This window comes from Ixodes scapularis, unplaced genomic scaffold, assembly GCF_016920785.2.
Source record: "Ixodes scapularis isolate PalLabHiFi unplaced genomic scaffold, ASM1692078v2 PGA_scaffold1__304_contigs__length_218370807, whole genome shotgun sequence".
Taxonomy (NCBI): Eukaryota; Metazoa; Arthropoda; class Arachnida; order Ixodida; family Ixodidae; genus Ixodes; species Ixodes scapularis.
The window spans coordinates 47459211-47482065 of NW_024609846.1; the positions used below are offsets into that span (position 1 = coordinate 47459211).

General features: G+C 43.7%; 2 protein-coding genes across 3 annotated transcripts in view; both read right to left on the bottom strand.

Moving 5' to 3' along the window:
• The window catches only part of LOC121836060 (TNF receptor-associated factor 6-like), a 57113-nt gene extending 35350 nt beyond the window's left edge, over window positions 1–21763 (bottom strand). The window contains exon 1 of the mRNA XM_042290711.1: window positions 21703–21763. The gene's annotated coding sequence lies outside the window, so the exon portion shown is untranslated. The remainder of the gene's footprint in view (window positions 1–21702) is intronic.
• On the bottom strand, window positions 1636–16721 carry LOC115312219 (TNF receptor-associated factor 5-like). 2 transcript variants are annotated; one of them, XM_042290710.1, is made up of 3 exons: window positions 16070–16721; window positions 14545–14648; window positions 1636–1676 (listed from the first exon to the last, which is right to left on the bottom strand). In XM_042290710.1, the coding sequence occupies exons 1-3, from the start codon at window positions 16499–16501 to the stop codon at window positions 1670–1672; spliced, it is 543 nt and encodes a 180-aa protein (XP_042146644.1). In that variant the 5' UTR covers window positions 16502–16721; the 3' UTR covers window positions 1636–1669. The 2 variants fall into 2 exon arrangements, with proteins under 2 accessions (XP_042146644.1, XP_042146643.1); XM_042290709.1 differs by lacking the exon at window positions 1636–1676 and having other exon boundaries at window positions 13043–14648.
• Window positions 21764–22855: the final 1092 nt, after the last annotated feature.

Consider the following 22855-nt stretch of genomic DNA (forward strand, 5'->3'; position numbering starts at 1 on the left):
TGCAGAGCAAAGGGGTGTCCAAACAGGACACTACAAAACGCACGACTCCGACAAATCGTGAAAATTGAAGCGGACGCGCCCGCTTCAAGCCCGCTTCAATTTTCATGGTTTGTCGGAGTCGTGCGTTTTCTAGTATCCTGTTTGCCCTTAGCGAAAAGTCGTTCAAAATCAGTATACTGAAAGTATACAAATAGTGAACTTAGGGTATGTACGGAAATCGTATTAGTTTCACACTTTTATGAAACAAAATAGTATATCTTTAGTACACCCAAAGTACATATGTAGTATACCATAAGTGCACCTCGAGTGTACATTTAGCATACTATAAGTGCACGTTTAGTACACTACATGTATGCTTTTAGTGTACTAAATGTACACTACCAGTACATATATGCGGAGTGTCCCAGATAACTTGCACCAAACTTTAAAAAAAACAAAAAAAAAACGGAGCGTTCTGCGGGAGTGAAACCAACTGTACGCTGTTAGAAAGTCTATTGTGAAAGTGCACAAAATTGTTTTAGTGCGCCTATTTATTTAAGAGTAACAAGCTAACTTTTGAAATCTTCGTTTAAAAGCCGAGGTGTGAAATGGAAAGTTGTAGAGCTCATTAAGAAACACCCAATTAAACCATTTTCAACAAGGTGCCCTTTGCATGCTCTTTTTCCTAGCCTTCAAAAAAACGTGGGAAAATAAGCGCCAAAAAAACACGGACAAAGAGTAGATTGACAACGACACAGGGCGCTACTCTTTGTCCGTGTTTTTTTGGCGCTTATTTTCCCACGATGTACCAACTGGCCCATCTAAGCATTCAAAAAAACGCCCGCGAAATACAAAAAAAATACCGCGTGAACCTCGCTTCCCCAATCACGGCGTGCGAGCGCGCCGCGAATGTGCGTTCTTTGAAGGTCGGAAAAAAGCACGAAAACGTATTATGTTTCAAACACTTTAATTGGGTGTTTCTCAATGCGCCCTGCAACTTTACAATTGACATCTTGGCCCTTAAAAGAATATTTCAAAGGTTAGCTCATTAATCTTAGTTATTTACATAACCAGGCGCATTAAAAAAATTCTGTGCACTTTCTCAAGACGCTTGCTAACGACAGTTGATTTCACTCCTGCAGAGCCCTCCGGTGTTTTTTTAAGTATGGTGCAAGTTGTCTCGGAAGCCGTGCATGTCGGGTGTTCTAAATGGAAAGAACGGTCTCAAATTGACCAGAAAAAACGGCGCCTGCATTTAAAAAGCTGACTTTTCAAAGGTGTTTCTTTGAACGGCTGTATTCCAACCTGTGAAATTTCATGTCATATAGCTCCATTCTCGTGAAATGTTAAGAAACGCCGTTGACAACTCAATTGATGATGATAATGCAGAGGCGCCACCATCGGGAGATGCAATCTTAAAAATGTGTCAGGAAATTAACGAGGAAATCTTTGGCAGCTCTATTCCTCGTGAGAATGACGTACCGGCGTCTTCTGAAACTCTGTGAGAAACGCCATAAAGAAAAGGTGCATTGCATTTTTCAACTGAAAGTATGTATGTGTAGCATACAAACATTATGATCAGTGTTCTTCGCGTAATTGATAAGACAGAAATTGAAATCCTACTTATCACTTTATTCAAGTTTCCGAGCCTGCCTCACTGTACACTCTACTTTGTGATGATGGTATGCCATTACATCCTGCGTAAAAAGAGAATAGAAAATTACCCTATGCCACTCTATGATATAACATCACATAATTCGCTCAAAGGACCACTATGTGAGGAAGGCAAGATAGTAACAACATCCTCACAAAAGGGTGAGGAAAATCGGACAATATCGTTTCTGAAAGCCTGATATGTCAGACATTGGTGGTGTGCCTTCTTTGCATGCCCAGGGCTATGCTACAGGTAACAGTGTTCATTGCAGGGCACAGCATTTATTACCTCAAATCTTAGGCACCATAAAGAAGAAAAAAAAAAAGATTCAAGGTTGCAGCTTCTACATTTTAAGCACATGGATTGATGAAGGCCACAACGAAAACATCTGAGAATGGCCAATTTCAGGGCTGTGTGCTAATAATAAAATTGTATTTTAGAAGTTTAGTATAATACGGTATTCGATATTGGGTTTTAAGATTAATTGTACTACTGTAAACAACCTTATTTTTGCGAAGGCTTAGTTTTTGCGAGTTTATCGAAATTGCTCAAAATTGGTCATGCAAAAAAGTAACCCCATGGATACGAATGCATTGAACATTAGTCCTGATTGCAAAATTTTGTACCTGGAAAGTATTCTCAACACTAACACTTCATAAAATTAATAAAATATTGAGCTCGCGCATACAAAGTCGTTTATGCCATTCTAACCTTTCAGAGCGCTCACAGAGTCACCATTGCGATAGATTTGCTTTGTTCAGTGCGCTTCTCCGCATGTGCCAGTGCGCTGCAGAAATTAGTTCTGGATGAAATCCCAAGAATAGGGGGACATACACACTTTTTTATAAAATAGAATCTAAAAATGTTCACGTCAAATGGCTTCCCAGGAGACTTCTCGGGTCCGGGTGCACTGTTACTCCGCAACAAGCAGGCTCTCTTGGGATGACAAGAAAAAACCCAGCGCCCTGAACGCTGTTCGAACCAGCACTCGGGAGAGTTGAAAAGCCTGTCAAGCGCTCGCTATCGGGACAGACTGCTTACTTACGGTGGCTTCATACCTGTCTGCGCGAAGCATCATCCAGCCACCCATAATAGAGATCAGTGGGCGGACGTCACTTTTACTCTTGTGATGCAGGTCCCTTCAGGTCCCATAGGTTGCGACCTGCTAGCCAAACTGAGTCAGGCCTGCAGCCCTGCGGGGAACGTCAATTACATTTTCTTAGATGTAGACACCCACATTTTGCGTGTACCTGAAAGAAGCTCTAACACAGAGCAAACAAAATGATAGGCCTTTTTTTAATGCCTCCTTTTCTTTTGCGGAGAACACACATACAAGTCATACGCTATTACACATTCAGTAGTGCGGCTTAATTTATGATAAGCACTTTTTTTTATATAACTTCGAGCTTTTAGAGAAAACATTCAATATAATGGGTCGGACATAAGTGGTTGCCATGAACTATCCTATATATTTACACATTATCTGATATCATAAAAGCACTAGAGCAGGGAAGGGCTGTACTGCATCAATTATAAATTTCTAACCAGTTAAAAGTTGGCGTTTATTTAATTTATTAGTATTGGCTATTATTCTTTGACAAGGAAGAACTGGGCGAGTTGGTACATTGGTAGTCTTTCAACTCCATCGAATATTCAGGTACTTTTAACATTTTTTCATGCTTTTGCTTTTTCTAACTGCTCTGCCTTTTGTCACTTTCGCCGCCACTAAAAACGTGACATTCAAACTCACTTTATTCACAATACACAATCGCAAACTTGGAAAGCGTGCCGCTTCGGCATACGCAAAGAGATCGTCCGTCTCTACGGCACAGGCATCAGCACGGACAAGAAATCATGCTGCTCGCTCTTGTAACGTTTTTCTCGCTCCCACTTCATGAAACAAATCGTTGGCGAGAGTCTGTTGGAACCAGACGTCAGAACTAGCATGACCTGTGATTGCTTGAACTGCCGTCAGACTGTACTTGAACGCTCCGCAAAAGCGTCGCCGGGCGACCGTCGTAGGGACGGCGCCCAGGACAGGCCCTCGCCTGGCCCTTGGTTCCGCCGCAAGCGAATCTTTTTCACGCTGCGGAGAGAGCCATAAATTTTGAAAATACGCTCTTTTCAAATAACGAAATAAAACCGGGTAGAGCATGGTGAGAGTCAAGCATAGCTTTGCAAGCATACGGTACAAGACTAAGTTTGATACAGCGGCGCACTTCGCAGAAAAAAAAGAAACTTCCTCACCTTAGCTTGCACCGGTCGGCCATGACTGTCCGCCACTTGCGACGCTGCGTCTCACAGCTCTCAGTAATCGCTTTCTATTATTGAATACGGTATTCGTAAGTAAGCTATCTAAAATATCCGCTAAAACGGCTAAAACATAAAAAGGAAGCGACTTTCGAACTCTCCGTAACTCCAACGGCGGCCGAACGGAAGCTGATTGCAATAGCGATGGTCTTGCGCAGTTTTCAAAAGTCTCTTCCTTTTGTTCTTTTTTTTTTTTTAAGACAAAACTAAGCAAATCAATATATTAATAAAAAATAATGTCAGTTTATAATATTCGTAAAAAATTGACAAAGCATTTAGTCTATTTTAGGTTTTATCTAAACTTTCGGTTTTCTTTTTCAGTGTAAAACCGAAACTATCTCAAGCTATTTCTCTCTTGTCGTCAAGGCTATTTTGATTGAGCAGTGCATGCTTGCACCGCTTGGATTGATTTCGGCTTTTCTGGAAGGATCGGCTCTCGCGACACATAAATAATGAGGGCAACCTCGTGTTTTGAAACAATGAGCGTGCCCGTCTTTTTTGACGAGGGAAAGACACGTTAAATTTACGTCGATTTTTTACAGTGTGGAACTCTCGATCGACGGTGTTGTTCGTTGTTGCAATCGTCAATCTCTTTTCACGTGAATTGAGATGTCTTAGAGTTTTGCAAGATAAATCTACACCATGAAACACTTTCGGTGAAAGCTTGAGGTTTTTACACGAAGGCGCCGATTTCTCCAGCCAATTTCAGAGCGAGCTTCCATTCATAACACCACTTTGCTTACGCGGTTCAGAAGTTGATTTGCGCTGCATGCGACTATGCAAGGTGCAGCATCTTGCGTCCCCATTATTGACCGTGGTTTCCTTTGCCTCCTGTTCTTTTGCTTGCTGTGGATGCAGATATCTGAAACAGCGTATAGTGCGCTGAGACCTGCATTGCAAAAACACTGGATAATCCTGCAAACGTAATTTGTCTACTGGCCTATGAGGCAGCACGCAAGTGGCGGTGCACTTTGAAAACAAAGACATGTGCATGCTTTTGCATCAGCAGCATCAAACACTTGGTGCAATTGCGATCGTCTATAGCTTCCGAATAGTGCTGACAGTTTTTTACAGTAAACTTTTATTCTTCAATAAAGATAACAAATACAGTTCAGTGAAAATAAAAGCTATTTTTGCGCTAAAAGTAGACTTTTTAATTGATAAATATAGTAGACATGACTAGCTAAAATAATTATTGACAAGTTAGGTAACGCTACTTTCCGTGGCGTACAATGTAGATAATTTTTCTATTTGTGTTTTTTAAGGCGTGTAATTCATGTTGCATTTGCGACGTAAGTATGCTCTGACAGTGGCGGTCGTTCCCCCGGGAAACTTTTGGACCACGTGGTTTGCACTGAAATGAGAAATGAAGCATCCCTTTGTCGCAATATGTCAGCTATACCCGGTGCTATTTTTTAATTACCAGGTTTTTAGAAAAAGGGGGCTCACTGCCACGTTGATTCAGTCTTCATTGTGTCGTGCGACTCGGCGGACATTACATGGGGGAATAACCGTGGCAAAATTTTTACTAATTAACTAAAATCCGTAGAATTACCTTTTTTACTATTGCTGTTTTAGAGGCAGTTATTATTAAAGCCTAACCCAATCAAAACTGTTCACGAAACAGCAAGGTGCTTTGAGATACTTATTTATCAAATTTTGCACTTTCTTCCCCCAATTCAAGAAATACGCGCGGCATGGGCGGGGAAAGTGGAGAGTGACTTAGCGGTTTTGACATGGCATGTCGGTGATGGCATGTTTGCTTGTGTTAGCGAGAACTTCTCATATTGGAGTTTCATGCATTATTTAATTTCCCAGTGAAGTTACAAACCTCATAAAGTGCTGTCGCATTCAGCATGAACAAACTTGCACACTTTTGTACGTGCCTTTGGTGGATGCTCCAGCATCACACCTCCAACGGTGCGTCCGAAGCGACTTCGTAAGCATAACATCCTGCGCTCTGTCCAGCGCGCTGTTTTTAATCAGGCGACGAAAGGCAGAGTTTTAGCTATGAATAACCCAAAACTCGTCACCTTTTCGCAAATTGTTTCAGCTGGGCTAGAGTTTATTCATAGCCCATTCAAAATTGAAAGTTCAACATGGTCAGTTACACTGTAAATTTAAAAACAAAGTTAATTAGACGACGTACTGTGACGTTTACTTACTCATCTAATGTTCGCCGAGCCCCGCAAATACTCTGTGAAAACGGCATCGGCCTATCTATCGCGTTTTTAATGTGTAGATGTTAAAAATCGCACTATATATATATATATATATATATATATATATATATATATATATATATATATATATATATATATATATATATATATATATACCCGTTACTATAATTTGAGTACGCCGACTGCAACATCAGAAAGTAGGCCTTTAGTACACTTGAATGCAGTTCTTGTATACTGATTTTGATCTAATTTTTAACGTGGGCACTACGATTCTACTACATGTACTAGTTTTGTACGGACGAGTATACTTTCAGTCCACCGCCATTTTTACTGGAAGTATACTTTAAGTACACTTAAAGTATACAATCAGTACAAAGACCGCACTGAAAGTATACTTTTAGTATATACTTCAGTACACTTCGAGTCTACTGATTTTGGTTGACTTTTCGCTAAGGGTGACTTCGCCATCACTTAACTTGATGTTTCCCTCCGACGCTCGCGCCGTCGAACCGTTCCGGGACCGGGCGGCGTAACGTTTCAAGCACTGAGAAATCTTTCTTTCCCGCATAGAGGGGCCTTACTGGAGTCTATTAACAACATATGAAGAACGGCAAAAATCCCTGCAACATGGCTCACCTCTGTAGTGGTTCCCATCAGAAAGGAAGGAAAACCCGATGATCGGATCAAATCCTACCGGCCAATTTCTCTCACCAGCTGTGTCGAGTAATTAATGGAAAGACTAATACTTTCAAGACTTACCTGGCTGCTTGAATCCAAAGGAGCACTGCCAGATCAACTCTGCGGATTCCGACGAAGCAGGTGCACCTTCGACGCCATTAATGATCTCGTTTCGAGCCTTGAAAAGGCACGTTCAACCCACCAAACAATCTAGAGCATATTTTTTGGATATATGCAAAGCTTTCGATGCCCTGCCACATCATACTATTCTGGGTCAAATCCCACGGTACGGAATTGGTGGAATAACATATGACTACATCGGCAACGTTCCTCACTGGCCGCAGCTTAACAGTAAGAGTTGCCGAATGTCTTAGCACCCGTCGGTCGGTGACACAAGGCGTTCCCCACGGAAGTGCACTGAGCCCGTTTATGTTTAACGGAGCTGTGCGAAAATTTCAGGGCTTTGCTTAAATAATTCTGGAAGTTGAGGCCTGACACTTCTGAAGTGAACTACAGAAAACAAATCTTGCCTGGATACCCTAGTTTTTATTTGAAAAAAATGAAAAAGATCCAGGTTTTTGCCGCCTCTCAACCCGTACGTCGTCTTCTGGGTCACGTGTGCAGTGACGTCACTTCAGTAGTCCCGGGGTTCCGGTGAAGTTCTCTGTTTAGAGCCATGAGTGAGCTGCGAGAACTCATCCGCTCGCGACCGCGTGACCACGTGCTGGCGGGCGCCGCGCGAACAATATGGTGAAAGGAAGAAAGTCTCATCCGGGTCCGGCCATACCCATCCGGCCCTGTCCCCCTCCGCCTCCGGCTTCTGGCGGCTGTTCGCGGTAGCAGATAGAGCTGACGGTTTTGTGGATCTAGGATAGATGGCGCCACTAAAACTCCGTATAATAAAAGTTTTGTCGATGATACCAGGTTTTTGACGCATTTATATATATATGTTGGAACGACAAGATTTATAGAAAAGTTACATTTTGTCGAGCAGGTATTCGCACAACTTGTAATATTTCTACAAGATTCCCCATTGACGTCATACCGCGTGTTTCTCAAGGCCGCCGCTCGCGGCTGCAGGTCGGGGAATATTTTAAGTTTCGCCTCGCTATCACACGGCGGAATCGCAACATTTTGATGAAAGGAAGTGTGCTTTCTGTCATTTGTGACAAGGTGAACAATACCAAAAGCAGAAGATGCCAATTCTTTCAACGTTAAAATCGTTTCACAGCTTTTTTAACCTTACCACGGCAGAACTTCCGCCCTGCATAAACTCCTCAGAAACGTCCAGTACAACCGTTCACATCACGATATATGCCGACGATGTGGCAATTTGGTGTGTCGGTCAGTCCAGACTCTGTAGGACCTTCGGCAAAAGGCTTCAGAAAGTTCTTGACAGCACTTCTACTCTAGAATAATTAGGACTTACTTATCTACTAGGAAAATGGCCTTTCTTTGTTACCACCCTAGCTGGTCGACATCCAAACCGCAAAGTTGCAAGTACGCCAGCCATCAAAGGAATACTGATTCAGCGAGTCTCAACGTACCGATACTTGGGGATGGAAATAGATGACCACGTTACCTAGAAACCCGAGATAAAATGACTTATAAAGCAGTGCACTAAATTATGAACACTGCTTCGTCACTCCCATTGCCAGAAATCTTGACTGCCTCCTCAAGGACTTCTGATTCCCTATCGTGACCTTATCGTCTCAAGAATATTATACAGCCTTCCTATCATCACAATCAGGGCCCATCAAATGACCACACTTGAACGTTTTCACCGAGTTGCCCTCCGTCAGTGCCTTGGACTGCCACTCTTCGCGGGAAATACGGCGACACTCGTAGAGGCCAAGGAGTACGATCTGCGACATCACTGCTGTCCAACATTAAAGAGCGTTCGGATTCGCAAATAGGTCGATGTGTACAAAAATTTGATTTACAAATTGGACCTCCTAATAGCCATTACTTTCCTCCGGCACCTTTCATTACCCAACCGCTGTTAATTGTACGAGAAACGCTTCCTTATTCCCCGAAGAAGAATTGTAGCTCAGCCACTGTCGGAAGGTCGCTTGTATCTGACCAACTGACAAGCACGTACAATGGTTGGCTCCAAGTGTTTACTGACGGGTCAAAGAATCTCACTAATGCAACATCTACAGCGGCATTGATCATTCCCGATGCCGGAATCGAAGCATCACTCCGCCTCAATTTCGAAACCACGTCAACGACAGCGGAGCTGGCTGCACTAGCAGCGGCATTAGACGCGCTTCACAATCTCACTCCTTGCGAGACAGTTAAGGCCTGTTCACACATCTAGCGGAGCGCTACAAGCGTAGCGCTGACCTCGCGCTAAGCGCGCGCTGACGGGAGCGTTTACCAGCTTTGTATCTCACCGTCAATACTGTTGTTCATGGCAGACAATAAGCAGCGGACGACAAGTGAGAAGCGCTACATTAGCGCTTCGCTGCATGTGTGAACCGGCCTTTATTCTCTCAGACTCTCGAAGTGCGTTGTCCAAATTGAAAGCTTTAGACCAGGCTACTTTTCTAGCCGAATGTGTGGCCGACAAGGCCCAAAAACTTTGCATGCGAGGGTGGCAGTTGGCTTTTCAATGGATTCCGTAATATATGGGTATCCCTGGCAACGAACGCGCCGATGCCCTTGCTTCGAAGGCAAACAAGGAACAAGAACCTAGTCTTTTCATCCCACGTTTTTTCGAAGCGCGCAAACTGTGCAAATTAATTACCAGAATGCGTAACCCCCATACAGAAGTCGATAGCGGGGATCCTCCTCCATCGCTTCCTCAGTCAAAACTAACCAGATCAGACTCCACGTTACTCCATCGCGTTCCTGCAAACTGCGCCTACACATCAAACACACTTCACAAGATCTCCAGGTCTAGTAGAGTCAACTGTGCCAGATGCAATGTCCAAAAACGATCTCGACCACGTCCTCCTAACTTGTCCGCAGTACGATTAAGCTCGACGGTGCTGTTTTTACCACCATCCTAAGTGCCAGCACAACTGTGACTCAAAAGAACGAAATATTTTTTCTCACCGGAGGTCGACGAAGAAGATAACTTGTATATAAATCTCTTCTTGAGTACCTCCAAGCCACTGGACTCGCAACGCGCCTCTAGCCCACCGGCCCACCACGTAGACCAGCCACGCCTTCTTGTCTCAACTGTCATCGACCAATTTGTGATCTCCATACCAAAAGACAGTCCGTTTCTCTCAAGAAAATAGCCTTCTGATTCGACCCTACTCATCCAGAGATTGGTGATCAAATCACCTTTTAACCCCTTTTCTCTTCTTTTTTCACCCTCTTTCCCCACCTGTGCGAGTCTTGCCCATGTCCAAGAAGGCTAACATAACGTGGAGGAATAGCATGCCACTGAAGTCTGTCGGTATCACAATCATTGCCATTTTGTTTCACAATAAGTGTGCAAAATGAAACGCAAAAATCATTCATGGAGCACAGAAGCCATAAAAATAGTAGTGAACTAATCTTTTGGGCTATACCCGATCTGTCAATCAGGGAAGATCATTTTGACACAATATGAAGTGAAGACAACTTCGTGGGTCAATTCGATTTCCGCCACTGGTGGGTGTCCTCGCAGTCGTTTAGGCTGTCGAAACTAAAAACCAGTGTCTCAAAACACTTTCAAGTAAAGCATTCTCACCCCCTCCCCCCGAAAGGAACTAACCAACCATAAGGGCAATGAGTAACCTTGTGTGCTCGAATACTAAGGGCGAACACGAAGGAGGGGACACGGACGACGGCATTAGTGCTCGCCCTCCTTTTGCGCATACATGTCTACTCAGTTTCATAAGGCAACTAGCGCAACAACAAGTTTTGCTAGTATCGGGAAATGTCTGAGTTCGCCATGCTGTGCGGCAGAATGTGGTTCTCCTATTGGGAAACATCACACAAAAGGTTAGCCGATATTTGTTGCCACAATGTGGCAACTTTAAAAAAACACGTTTAATTCGTGCGTGTTTACATGTTTGCTCAGGACGTATCTCATGTAGTGATCGAAATCTACCGGTTGTTGCAATGTTCGCATAGGTGGAGCGTTATGTCAGGTGTATAAGATTCCTTTTTTTTTTTTTTGCAAGAATTTGGTTTCTGCGTTGTATACAACCGTACGAATCATACGCGTTTCTTTTGTGGTTGTAAGTACGGCATTTTTCTGTGCAAGGTGTAGGCCTTGTCAACGTTAACAGCAAAGTAGGAACAACACAGCCCCCACCAAGGGCCTGCTCTTTCGGCGGTCCGAAGCGTTGCAGCATAAGTCCGCGGCTCAAGCGACTCTGCGAACCGCACAAAGAGGAGCCGCTTTTACAACGGTGCGACTTCTAGACTGCAGATCGCGATAGTTTCACGCGAACACTTTGTTAGAAGATATAAAATACTTGGAATGCGGTATGCGTCTACAGACGTACTATATACGTGCGATCTGGGGACCTGCAAAGCCAGGAGTTGAGATAAGACTGACGCGTACCACGCCTCACTGCGAAGTGAAAAACACTCGAAGCGGTCGCTATCTTTTGGGGGATGTTGCCCTGGCACCGTTTCTGTAGTTATATGAAAACTAAAGTAATCGGAAATGGAGGAGGTTTATCCCGCTCTTTGATCTATCGATTCACTTTTGTCTGTACTGACGCCATGACGCCCGCTCCGCTGCCCCTTAGTGCGTCACGATTCACTCCCATGATTTCGTGAGTCCACGGGGAAGGCTACGCCTCGTCGGGAATCGGCTGCGTGCGCCGACGGTTGGCTGACGACTACACCTCATTTCGCCCTAAGTCCAGACGCTGCCGACGCTACGAGCTGATGGGACCAATCAAAGAGCGTCAAAGAGCACCACGTCATATTTCTGGAGGTGTTCTATCATCGCTGAACCAGTGATAAATAGAATATTTATGGTGACCTGTGCTTTTGAGGTTGATTCATTGGTGCCATTAGCACGTCGCGTCAGTCGCGTCTGAACGTAAGCTGAAACGAAGTACGAGTAAAATGGAATAATCATCATTCACCGCCGACATGCGCCTGCTCTGCTAGAAAGAATCGTTCAAGTACAGACGCTTTAAACACGCGCAAGATTACAGCCGCCATTGCTTATCGTCGCTTGTCTATACCGAGCCAGTAAAAAGGACGTAGACGAGCCTCCAGAGGGGCCAATGCTGGGCATTAGGACACAATGGAATATAAAATAGAAATAACCTATCCTGTTGTGGTAACGATGAAGTGAAGTGAACAAAATGAGAGAAAGCAAACTGAAGGTCGGTTAAGGCGGAGCCCATGCACAGCTTCTTGAAAGCGCCTATTAGCAGCGAGATGTTTCGGTGGCGCCCTCGTTTGGTTACCTTTCGTGACGTCATTACTTTGTGAACAACACAGTTCGATGGTGTTTGTAATAAGCATAGTAAAAGCCTGAAATCACAGCGCTCTCGAAGCAACGCTGCCAACACCGTAAAAATTGAAGTTCTTACATTCCTCTTATTTCCGTTGATGAGACATCCTTTGCTGACGTCATAGTCAGCATTCGGCCAATTGTGGTGGGCCGACCAAAGCGACGCTTTCGATCGCTCACGTGGCCTAACCTTTTTGCCACATGTTTTACACTGCTGTATAACTCAAGAGCGCGCAACACGAGAGCGCCGACAGGATCGCTCGAGACAGTAGAGCGCCGCGACAGGAGCGCGCAACGGGGCCGCCTGTGCGCGCTCTGGAAAGTTTCGAGAATTCTATTCGCATTTATAGAGCTACCCAAGGGATCACTGCTCAATCAAGAATGCAACGTTCAAGGAATCGAGCTCTGCGGGTTCATTGGAGTTCTTGAGACAGTCCTTAATGCGAATTCGAGCCTGTGTTTTTTTGTGTCTTTTTCTTTACTCGCTTCCCTCCTCCTTCCCCTTTCACTCTTGCGACTTCCCTTCCGGCTCACTCCGTGTCGGTTTCGTGACGCCTCGTCCCGCCACTGCAAAAGTTTGCCGACCCCTGCCTTAAACAATGTTATCTAGAAAGAGGAGAGACACACACGCTACGTCGAAATATACGTAGCAGACGGCTAGAGGGGGATATCCGCCACCCGACGCACTCGCAAAGGCGCACTTTAATGAAATACCGAGCTCAGCATAAAACAAAAAAACAACAAATTTTGTAATATATGTGACGTAGGCAGCGCAGTGTTCGATGCGAGGCTAGTTGCCCGCCAAAGTAGCAGAATCCGTTGAATTGGTGCATGCCATAGATTTTTGACAAGTTTAATACAGATTTAGAGAGAGTTACATCCTGATATGGCAGTTGCGGTATCCCTCGCCCTCACTAAGGAAAGTGCATACATATTTAAAAAAAAAAATCTAAAATTGAGCAGAGTTTTTTGTTAATATACAATATGCAATAATATACACGCTGGGGCTTCGCTCAGATGCCAGCTTACTGTGGCAGCCTGTCGTGAAGAGAAGTCCTATCTTTTATATTATACTCGTGGCTTCAATGAGATGATCAGTGCTAGTTACAGTGCGCACAGACGAAATTCCTGTTTCCTGCAGGCAAATACACCAAAAGGGGTGTGTCATGTCCTCAAAACGCGTTTTTTTTTTCTTTTTTTTTTTTAAGAACGAGGAGGAAGAGTCGTTCTATCTGTTTTATATTCAATGGGATCAAGTAAGCGGTTTTTTCCAGGTAGCACAACATTTTTTGCTCCTCTCGATAATAAATTATTAACCTACCGGAAAAGAACATTACGGCTCAACTTGGAGAAAACAGTGAAGTGAATCGTCATTAACAAACCCTTCGCATTCGAGCTCGCTAGCGGTACTCAAAGTCGGGCATCCAAAGCCAACATTACCGCCTTGTTTTGGCATCTGGAAGCTCTCCTCGTCCGAATGTTTACTTGCATCGGTTACATCAATCTTTCTTTTTCCTTTGTCTTTGGGATGAATGACGCCGAGCGTGTAAGTCTTGCTGAAGGGCCATTCCAGCTTTGAATCGTTGACACCTGGATGGATACACATACCCATCCCTAAATACGTGTTAGACGGAAATCGTTCCAACCAAATACGGATGCACACATTATAGCCACATACATAATGTAAGGGGCTGTCAGTTGTTTGTACACCTCCGTCTAATAAATTATTTTTGGAGTCTTCCCAGCCTTTAAAGTACCAGTGAAATTCCTTGGCTCCGCAAATTCCAAGCACGCAATCGGATACACTCTTCGTAACATTCATAAGTTCTTCGCATTGTGGACGCAACTCCTGCATGTGCGTCTTCATTGTGTCTTCAATGGCAACTTTTAGTTCTTTGTTTGCCGCAGCAAACCCTTGAGTTTCGATTCTGACCAACTGCTCGGAAAGTCTCGAGGATTGAGCTTCCGACTGCTCTTTGCTGTTTCTGGCTGCTTCCCTCGCATCTTCCCGGCACTGTTCCACACTGGTGTGCAAATCGGAGAGATGGTCAGAGATCTTCAGCGTTGCGTCCTTCAGTTCCTTGCTTGTGTTGTTCTCCAATGTTCGGACTTCCTCAAGCCACTGGTTGAGGCTGGTTTGAAGAAAAGAGAGATTTTCGGATATCTTGAACATCTTTCTTTTCAGTTCACTGCTTGTAATTTCTAAATGATCATAATTCACGTTAATATAATACGGAATGGGCACGGGTGTAGTGGATGCAGAACTGCAGCCGTCTTTACAGTGACCAACGAGCTCATTCCTTAGCACTGGTGATTGGCACCTGGGGCAAGGCACGACGTGAAACGAGCACTGCTTGTAGTGATCCACGAGTCTGGAAGCTTCACCTATGAAGTCGCAACCATTGGGTGCATTGACGCAGGCGACCTGAGAAAAAAAGAAGAAAGAAATGTTCAGCTCTTATATAATTATAACCTGAAAACGAAAAGACGGCACAAGAAGCTAATATCCGAGTTGGAGACCGGAGGCAAAACTACGAAAACACGTGAGTTGTTCACATTGATTATTTGAAACGATTAGGAAAATATATGTAAAAATATTTTTTTTTTAAATAAATAAATGTTTAGCATGCATTTTTTTTAAATTAAATATAAGTGGACTATAGAAAGGGTGGCGCGTTTTCAAATCAATTCAGAAAAGAACCCAGAAACAAACAAAAAATCTCGCCGGTAAAAGTTTCTTGAATTCAGATTTATTCCAAAAATGCAAAAAAACGTAGGCAAACAACAAAAAAAAAAAAGTTCAGTTTTCTACGAGAAAGATTGGTCACAGCACATGTCCAGCGGTCATCAGGAGAGGCGACGGACATCGTAATTCTGGGCCACAACAGAAACCACTGCTTTGGTTTACAGGTTGAACTTCTTAAAGGAAGGAAGGGTTGTGATTTGATAACCGTAAAAGTCATAAACTCTTAAGGCCCATCCACGCAGTTGCGTCAGAGTGCGACCGCCATCATTTGCGTCTTTTTAAGACTGTTGGCGTTGAGCTGTTGCTACGGCGACAGTTACGACGAGCCAATCGAGAGGCGCGGTGCTGCACGGCGCAACCTAGCGCAACGCACTCGACGAAACTGTGTGAACGAGCCTTTAGATTTCATAAGAGGGACAGCTGAGGCTTCTATTTCATCAATCCACCCACCGCAGCCGCAGGGAGACGCGGTAGAAAAGAATGAAGAGAAAACAAGCTTTCCAACGACTGCGTCAAGGAGTTCATTTATCTTAATATGACATTGCTGACTGGGAAGTTCAGTAATCTTTGCTTCATTCACCCTTGCCGCGATAACAAGTTTGGCAGAAACATATTATATACTTATAAAACTTTTGAAATGTTTCTTGATTGCACACCGAAAGTTAGTCCGCTCCTTATCTACTCCCAATTTTCTCTCAATTTTAGGTGGGCTATTTCTAATGATTTTATGGTAGTACTACTAATGGCAAGGGCGCCAATGCCGTGTAGTACACGTGCGTTCTTATAAATCTGGGGCAGAGTTATACACGCCAGCTAAAATATATTTTTATTTTCAATTTTTAAAATTTAGGAACATAGCATATATATACAACCTACTTCAGAAAATTGGGAATCCAACAAAAATAATCTTCGATAAATTCCGAATATTCGGCAATAAAGAAAGTCCGAAAAACACCCTCCAAATTTCACGATAAATAAACTCCGAAAACACGGAGTCCTGGCTATAAAAAAAAGAGAAACATATTCAAGTGTTGAAGGGCTTGTAAAGCTCCAACAACATATCTATAATTTCTGCAGCTTCTTTATTTAGATTTATTTACCGTATGGTTCAGGATGTAACCTCCCGAGATATCAAGGTGAAGAATGTTATCGTCGGCGAAGGATTCTTCATCCAGTGGACAAGTGCTCCCTCGCCTCTGGGACTCCTCGTGACATTCCGAGCAGAGTGTGTGCTCACAGGGCAATCTGACAACATTTCTCGAAACCAGGCCACACAGGGAGCATACAATGTTCGCAACGGAGGACTCTTGGAAGTACAGGGGCCTCCAATCCAGAGTGTCGGAAAATCCGGATATGAAGGTGGGTCTCATCTTCAAAGGGTCAAGGTATCCAGTCGCAGGATTTTGCCCGACGACTAGAAGAAACCTGCAGAATGGAGGGCCCTTGATCTTAGAACCAATACCGCCTACACACCAAACAGGAGAGCAGCGCGGATAAATGGTGCGGACGCCACCGACATGCAGCTCGTGCATGGACCCCCAAAATGCGGTAAGTATATAGATAACCTAAAATGGGGGGGGGGGGGGGGTGCAAGGGCCTTCAGACAACACGAAAGAAGTGCACGATGAACGGGTGAATTACGTGGCGGAATGGATCTTTACCCCAGACTTCCTGATTAATAAAGCAAAACTGTGCGCACGTTTGTAGGTTTTATTCACAACTGGCTTAGAAATACATATATCCAGCCCCCCACACTCATACTGTGAGTCTAGGGCTGCCATGAACTCCTTCCCCTACCTCCATCCCCCTAAGAAAAAAGTTGTTTTAGTACCACTACTTGATAGTATTCTGAGAAGTATTATAGGCATTTGATACAAAAATATTTTGGCATAGTGTAAAGAAATTACTGTTTGAACATAGTTTATGGCCAAAAATAACCGGTTGAAAAACTAAATCTAAATCTCAGGCGGGCCCATCTTTGTCCTTAACATTGCTTTACATATTGCATATCGACGTATGACTCAACATGGCTACCCAAGAATATCGCACACTGATGTGAGAGGCACCACATGTAAGGTGCTGCTTTATAAAGAGGCCTTCCTTGCCCGATCAAGACTGTGTTTTTGATAGCGACGCACATAGTTTTAAGTTCAGCTAAGCACCCAGCAAACACTGGAAAGGTAAAAACAAAGATAAGGGCTACCATCCCCATTTTTAGTTTTGTGTCTCGGAATATTTACGTCCTTCATTTTCGTATCTTTTTTCAGTAATCCTTTAACTAGATAATAGTATGGTTACTCAATTAGAGAAACGACACTTTTTTTTTTTTTTGCTTCATAACATTCATTTTTTTTTTGTTGAGTCTGCAGATTTTACTTTCCCCTATTTTTGAGCCGAGTTATTGACGCAGTCTTTCTCACTTGGTTTCTGTATTTCTTTGTTCTGTAACTTTGTTCTACCCCACTTTTAGGGTCTACCATCCTGCTCGTATTTTTTGTTACTTTTTTTACTTCCGATCATTTTTAGTGCGTGTTTAGCTTCGTGTTTAGCGTGCCTGCTAAGAGCTATATCACTCAGATGTTATCCACCTTCAATACGTTATCCTTTTTTTTCGAAGACCATGCTCTTAAAATGTCAGTGTACTCCTCAGGACGTACAGGCTGCAGTTCGCCGGCGAAAAAAAAAGGAGCACCTTTTTTTTTTTTGCAGTAAGTAGTTGCGTGAAAGTTAACTGGCACATCGGGGAAGGCCAGTTTGCCCCGAAGGGCGTCACATATGTCCGCTAACATCATAAATGTAGGCAGTGCAGTAAGACCTCCAGTCTGAAGTGTTTAACATGCATCCCGCGGAAGTGATACACGAAAGCGCTCCGGTAAAACACATGTTCCAACAGGCACGGAACGTTCAGGTTCAATAAAAAAATAAGAAATGATCAATTTTTAAACACAATAACGTTTTTTTTATATTGACGCTTCTAAAGGGGTATTCACACGAGGGAGAAGTCCCGGGGATTTCTCCACGGCACGCGCATCCGGTGACGAAAACGTTAGGTTTTGTGATGTGCAAATGCCTCGCGTTTTCGTCTCGTGATGCGCGCGTGCCGAGAAGAAATCCCCGGGATTTCTCCCTCGTGTGAATACCCCTTTACGAACAAAGAGATCGTTATCCGTTTATTTGTAGCATCGAATCGTTAGGCAAAAGAGACAGCTGTCACCGATGCTATTTGAAAACTAAAGATTGGTAGTTTTTTTATTTTTTTTTAATTGATAGATGCCTTTTCAATCCAAATTTTTTAAGACACTAGATTGTAGAAACCCTTGACAGCAATCTGTGTAATGCCTAGGTTGACTTGGTCCAGGGGCAGTCGGTTAGTTGCAACTAAAATAGTATCTAGATAAAACATTGTAAAGACATTCTTCATTCACCCTTAAACTGAGACTTGAAACTCCGCCTTCAGCGCGAGCTCGCTGGCATCCGCAGTGCTTTGGTTGCGCGTGGCTGCGCGTTCACACTTGTGTTAGCAAGGGCAGAATGCTCGCGCTGAATGCGGAGCTTTATAGACCCTTTGCAGCAGCTGTGCATGGACGCCGCCATAACTGACCTTCAGTTTTTGTTTCCTCTTATTTCGTTTATTTCACTTCATCATTACCATATCGGGCCAGGTTATTGCCATATTAGATTCAACTGTGTCCTTTTCTAAAGCATCGGCCTTTGTAGAGGATGGTCAACTACGGTTTCAGGGTCTCGGCACCTCGGTAAGACAAGAGAAGGTCAGCCATCGCGGCTGTAATTTGGCGCGTGTGTAAAGCGTCTATAGTCCCTGCTTAAGGGTGAAGGGAAGATAGGTTTGGACTCTTGCTCGCCACTACCTTAGAAATCTGTTTTCTTGAGATTCATGGACAATGCCGATTGATTTCGCTTCGAGAAAGCCAACCCTGAATAGTGGGCAATTATGTAGGAAAGTTGCATCAAAGTTATCTACAAGCTTCACATAAAACCAGGATTAAGTGGCCACAGTGTCGTTTAAGTGAGATTAGCAGGTTGTGACGGCCCTATATTATTCTTTTTTTTTTTAATGAAATGTCGCGCTTGTTACTTTATAAAATATACTAAACTTCCCGATTTAGAAAGGAAAGTAAAAAGTTAGTCTTAATAATTAAAATCTACACACGACTTCAGGTATCTGAAGCTGTTTCAAGACATAAAACTAATATGGCGTTTGCTGAGCTTACAGGGTTGTAAATTCGAAATAGCACACTGTTAACGCAGCTGATCAGCCCTGTACGGTGAAGACTGTTGGTAGTACCGGGTGTTCCACAAAAAATTACAGGGTTTTTTTCTCCTAGCAAAAATAATCTACGCATCGCCGAACGCTCAATCTCCGACCAAAGGTAATACTAGAGGTCCGAACCAGATGAAAAAGTTTCAGCGCGAACGGATATCTCATTCAAATGTTATAAGTGATTGAAAATTCAAACACGAGAGAACTAATGCCGCGCAGAAGCTAAACAAAAAGTATAGTCGACTAATCTTTTACTGTTATAGGTATACCCCTTCTGTCAGCGAGCGAAGAGCAGTCTGATAAAACATTATGGGAAAACAATTATTGGAGCAATAGACAATTTTCAAAAGTCCACTCCAAAACCTTTCCGCCATTGCTTGATCACATAGGCTCCCAGCATCCACTGGAAACGTGGACTGCGACAGGGTTGGACCGGGACTCGGATCCCATCGCGCGATCGTGTCTAAGGAATAGCGACCGCCAGTGTTGTCTGATGAACGTTTCGATAGGGTCTATTCTTTCAGTCACTTCAACTTCAACTTCAACTTTATTGTTTTTCTCCAGGGGAGAGGGGGAGGAAGAAAAAAAAGCAGACTGTTGTCGCTTGACAGAGTTTCTCCTCCCCATCAGCAAAAAGAAAAAACTATTTCACATACTAGTGACCCGTAGAACAAGGTTTATATAGGATCAAAGCACACAGCGTTAAACAAAAAACAAAAACAAGACAAATCTGACGTACTTTACGAACATTTTTTGCAGGTCGGAGGTCCCATCAAGAATGGGCACAAATAACACTAGAGAAACAATGAACGAATATCCTTTCTGCTCAAACCCATCAAGTCCGTGCCCAGCCTATGTGTACTATTTATAACATTAGGCAACGAGTGCTGCAACATCTGGAAGCCGTAGCCTGTTCTCGAGCGAGGCGTTGACCGTCCTCCATATGCAGGTACTCTCCGCTTCATATTGGCGATTGATTGAAAAACAAGTTGATTTTGCCTTACAGACGTTTGATATGTTAGAAGTTTATAATTATAATGCTCTGTAATTGGAACTATATGATGGTTTTTGAAAAGTTTTAATGTGTGAGCGTTGAACTCCGCATTGCACATAATGCGAATTATTCTCTTCTGGAGAACGTGCAAGTGGTGCATATTTGTAGCCGTTGTGCTACCCCAAACAAGGAAGCAGTAATTATAGCAAGAGTAAAAGAGGAAGTTATAAAGATGAATTAAGACCGAAAGGGGTAATATATGACGGGATTTATAAATAATGCCCACAACCTTTGAAAGTCTGCCAGGTATGCATTGTACTTCGGCGTCCCAGCTCATGTTCTCATTAAATATGACACCAAGAACCTTCACATATTGTACAAAGTCAATATTTCGTCCTTGGAGAGAAAGCCCTTGAGTAGATGAAAACACTGTATTTTTGGATCGAAAAAGTATTGCTTTCGTCTTTTCTGTAATAATTACTAGAGAGTTTGAGATTGTCCACTTGCTGATCTTCTGCAAAACGCTATTTGCCGAACATAAAACTTGGTGGACAACTTTTCCTGAAAAGAATAAACTGGTGTCGTCTGCGTAAACGATAAAATCTGCACTGTCGTCTATATTTACTATATCATTGATGTATAAGTTAAACAGAAGGGGTCCAAGGGTGCTCCCCTGTGGCCACTAGCGGCTCTCAACCTGTAGTCATTCAGACTGTCGAACACGCAAAAACATAGTAGAATCACTTACCAGTGAAGGCTTCTTAAACACGAAAGGAACAACAAAACTAGACTAGGAGAGGGTTTGCGTGTTCGCCAGGCAGTAGGGCAGAATGTTGTCTGACTATTGGAAAGCAAGTCGGGGAGGCTGTCCGCCAAGCTGCAACACGTTTGCGGATATTTATATTTTCCGCAATGTGGCAAGTTCTAATAAAGCATGTTTACTTCTTGGTTAAAAGCACAATTCACTCGTATTGTGTCTTGCATCGTTCCTTAACGGATGTAGTGATCGGAAGCTACCCCTTATTTGCATTGTTCGCGCAAGTGGACCTTAATTTCATTGCCGCTTTTTTATTTACGAAAACTTTCCTGGGGCATTATATGCGACGGTGCGATTTACGTGAAATTATTTATTGTAAGTACAAACTTTATTTCTGTTAGATATAGGCTGCATCAACACTTACAACAAAATACGGACGGCAAGACTCCCGTCGACGCCCTGCTGCCCTGCAATTTGCTTTTGGCTGTTCGAAGGCGGCCTGAAGCGTGGTGGCGTAGGCTGCTGCGACTCTACCGACCGTAGAAAGAGGGACAACATTTACAAAGATATATACATTTTTTTTAAACCGCCCTTTATAGGGAGGCGCGGCTTATATAACAGAGCAACTAATAGGCCGAAGAATTCGGTAGTTTCAGGCCAACATTTCCTTAGAAGACATAAAATACTTCGAACTACGTACATGGGGCACACACCTGTGATCTTCAGATCCGCAAAGCCAGGACGTTGAGGTAGGACTGACGCCCACTGCAGCCCACCGTTTTCTCGCGCGATGCACTGGCTGCGTTCCAGCAGTTATTTCTGTAACCGGAGATATCAGAAGAGTGGGAAGCCGCGTGATGCGGCCCATGCGTCTGATTTATCACATACTTGTTCTGTAGTAATCTTTACGCGTTGCTATGCCGCTGCATTTAGCTTGTTTTGCGCAAGCTCCTTTCACCCATCTCCTAAAGCATATCTCCGACAGCTATTATACTATTATACTAAGCGGAAACGCTGCTAAAGTAAATATCTTAAACCATGTCAACTAAACGCCAACGCGACAGCTCCCGCTGTCAATCGCTGCACCCTTTAAGTGGTTATTTGCAATCTTTTGTTGAAGTTTTAAAAAGATTTCCTTTTGAGAAGTCCGTTGAGCAACATCGATGGTCGCCATTTCTTGGGCACGAAGCGCTGATTCAATCCGAGTTCACGCCGAACTCTGACGCTGCCCTCGTGCCCAATAGATGCTCAGGGTACGTGATCAAGAAATGGCGGGAAGACGATGGCGCCTACTTTTGACAAGAGTTTTTTCCGAGCCGTCCTTCGTCCTCCCCATTGTGCAGCATCACCTAAACAAAAGGCCGTACCGATTCGGAGAGCAAGTCGTCTGCTTGTTGCTCAGGGGTTGCGGTAACTTCAGAACGACGCCGAGCTTTGATTAGCTTTGACTGGAAGGATTCTGGGTAGGCGCCAATGCTAGAAACCTCGAGCTTTACCCACTATTTTGTTTTGATCAGCCATTAGGTGCTTGGCGTTCTTAGATCATCGCAAACCCTGTGAGGAAGCGGACGAACTAGCGCTCCACATAAATTTCCCACATCACCTAGGGTCGTCCCTTGCGGGGCACAAATCACTCGCGACCTCCGCGTCAGCGTTTGGCTTGGAGTCCCGTTCTCACTGACTGGACACGAGTCCCGGCCCAACGCTCACGCAACAGTCGTGGCAGATTTGTGCCGTGCACTGACCCGCAGTGCGTTTATACGATGTAGGTACTCTAATAAATAAATAAATAAATAAATAAATACTGTTTCACCTTACGTCCAGACGAAGAGGACGCTACGAGCTCTCCTAGC

Excerpts from the sequence above, each read along its gene's own strand:
- LOC115312219 (XM_042290709.1), bottom strand. The coding sequence starts at position 16,501 with ATGCACGAGCTGCATGTCGGTGGCGTCCGCACCATTTATCCGCGCTGC. Across the intron at positions 14,649-16,069 it reads GTTACATCCTGAACCATACG|GTCGCCTGCGTCAATGCACC; the intron begins GTAAATAAATCT and ends TTTTTTTCTCAG.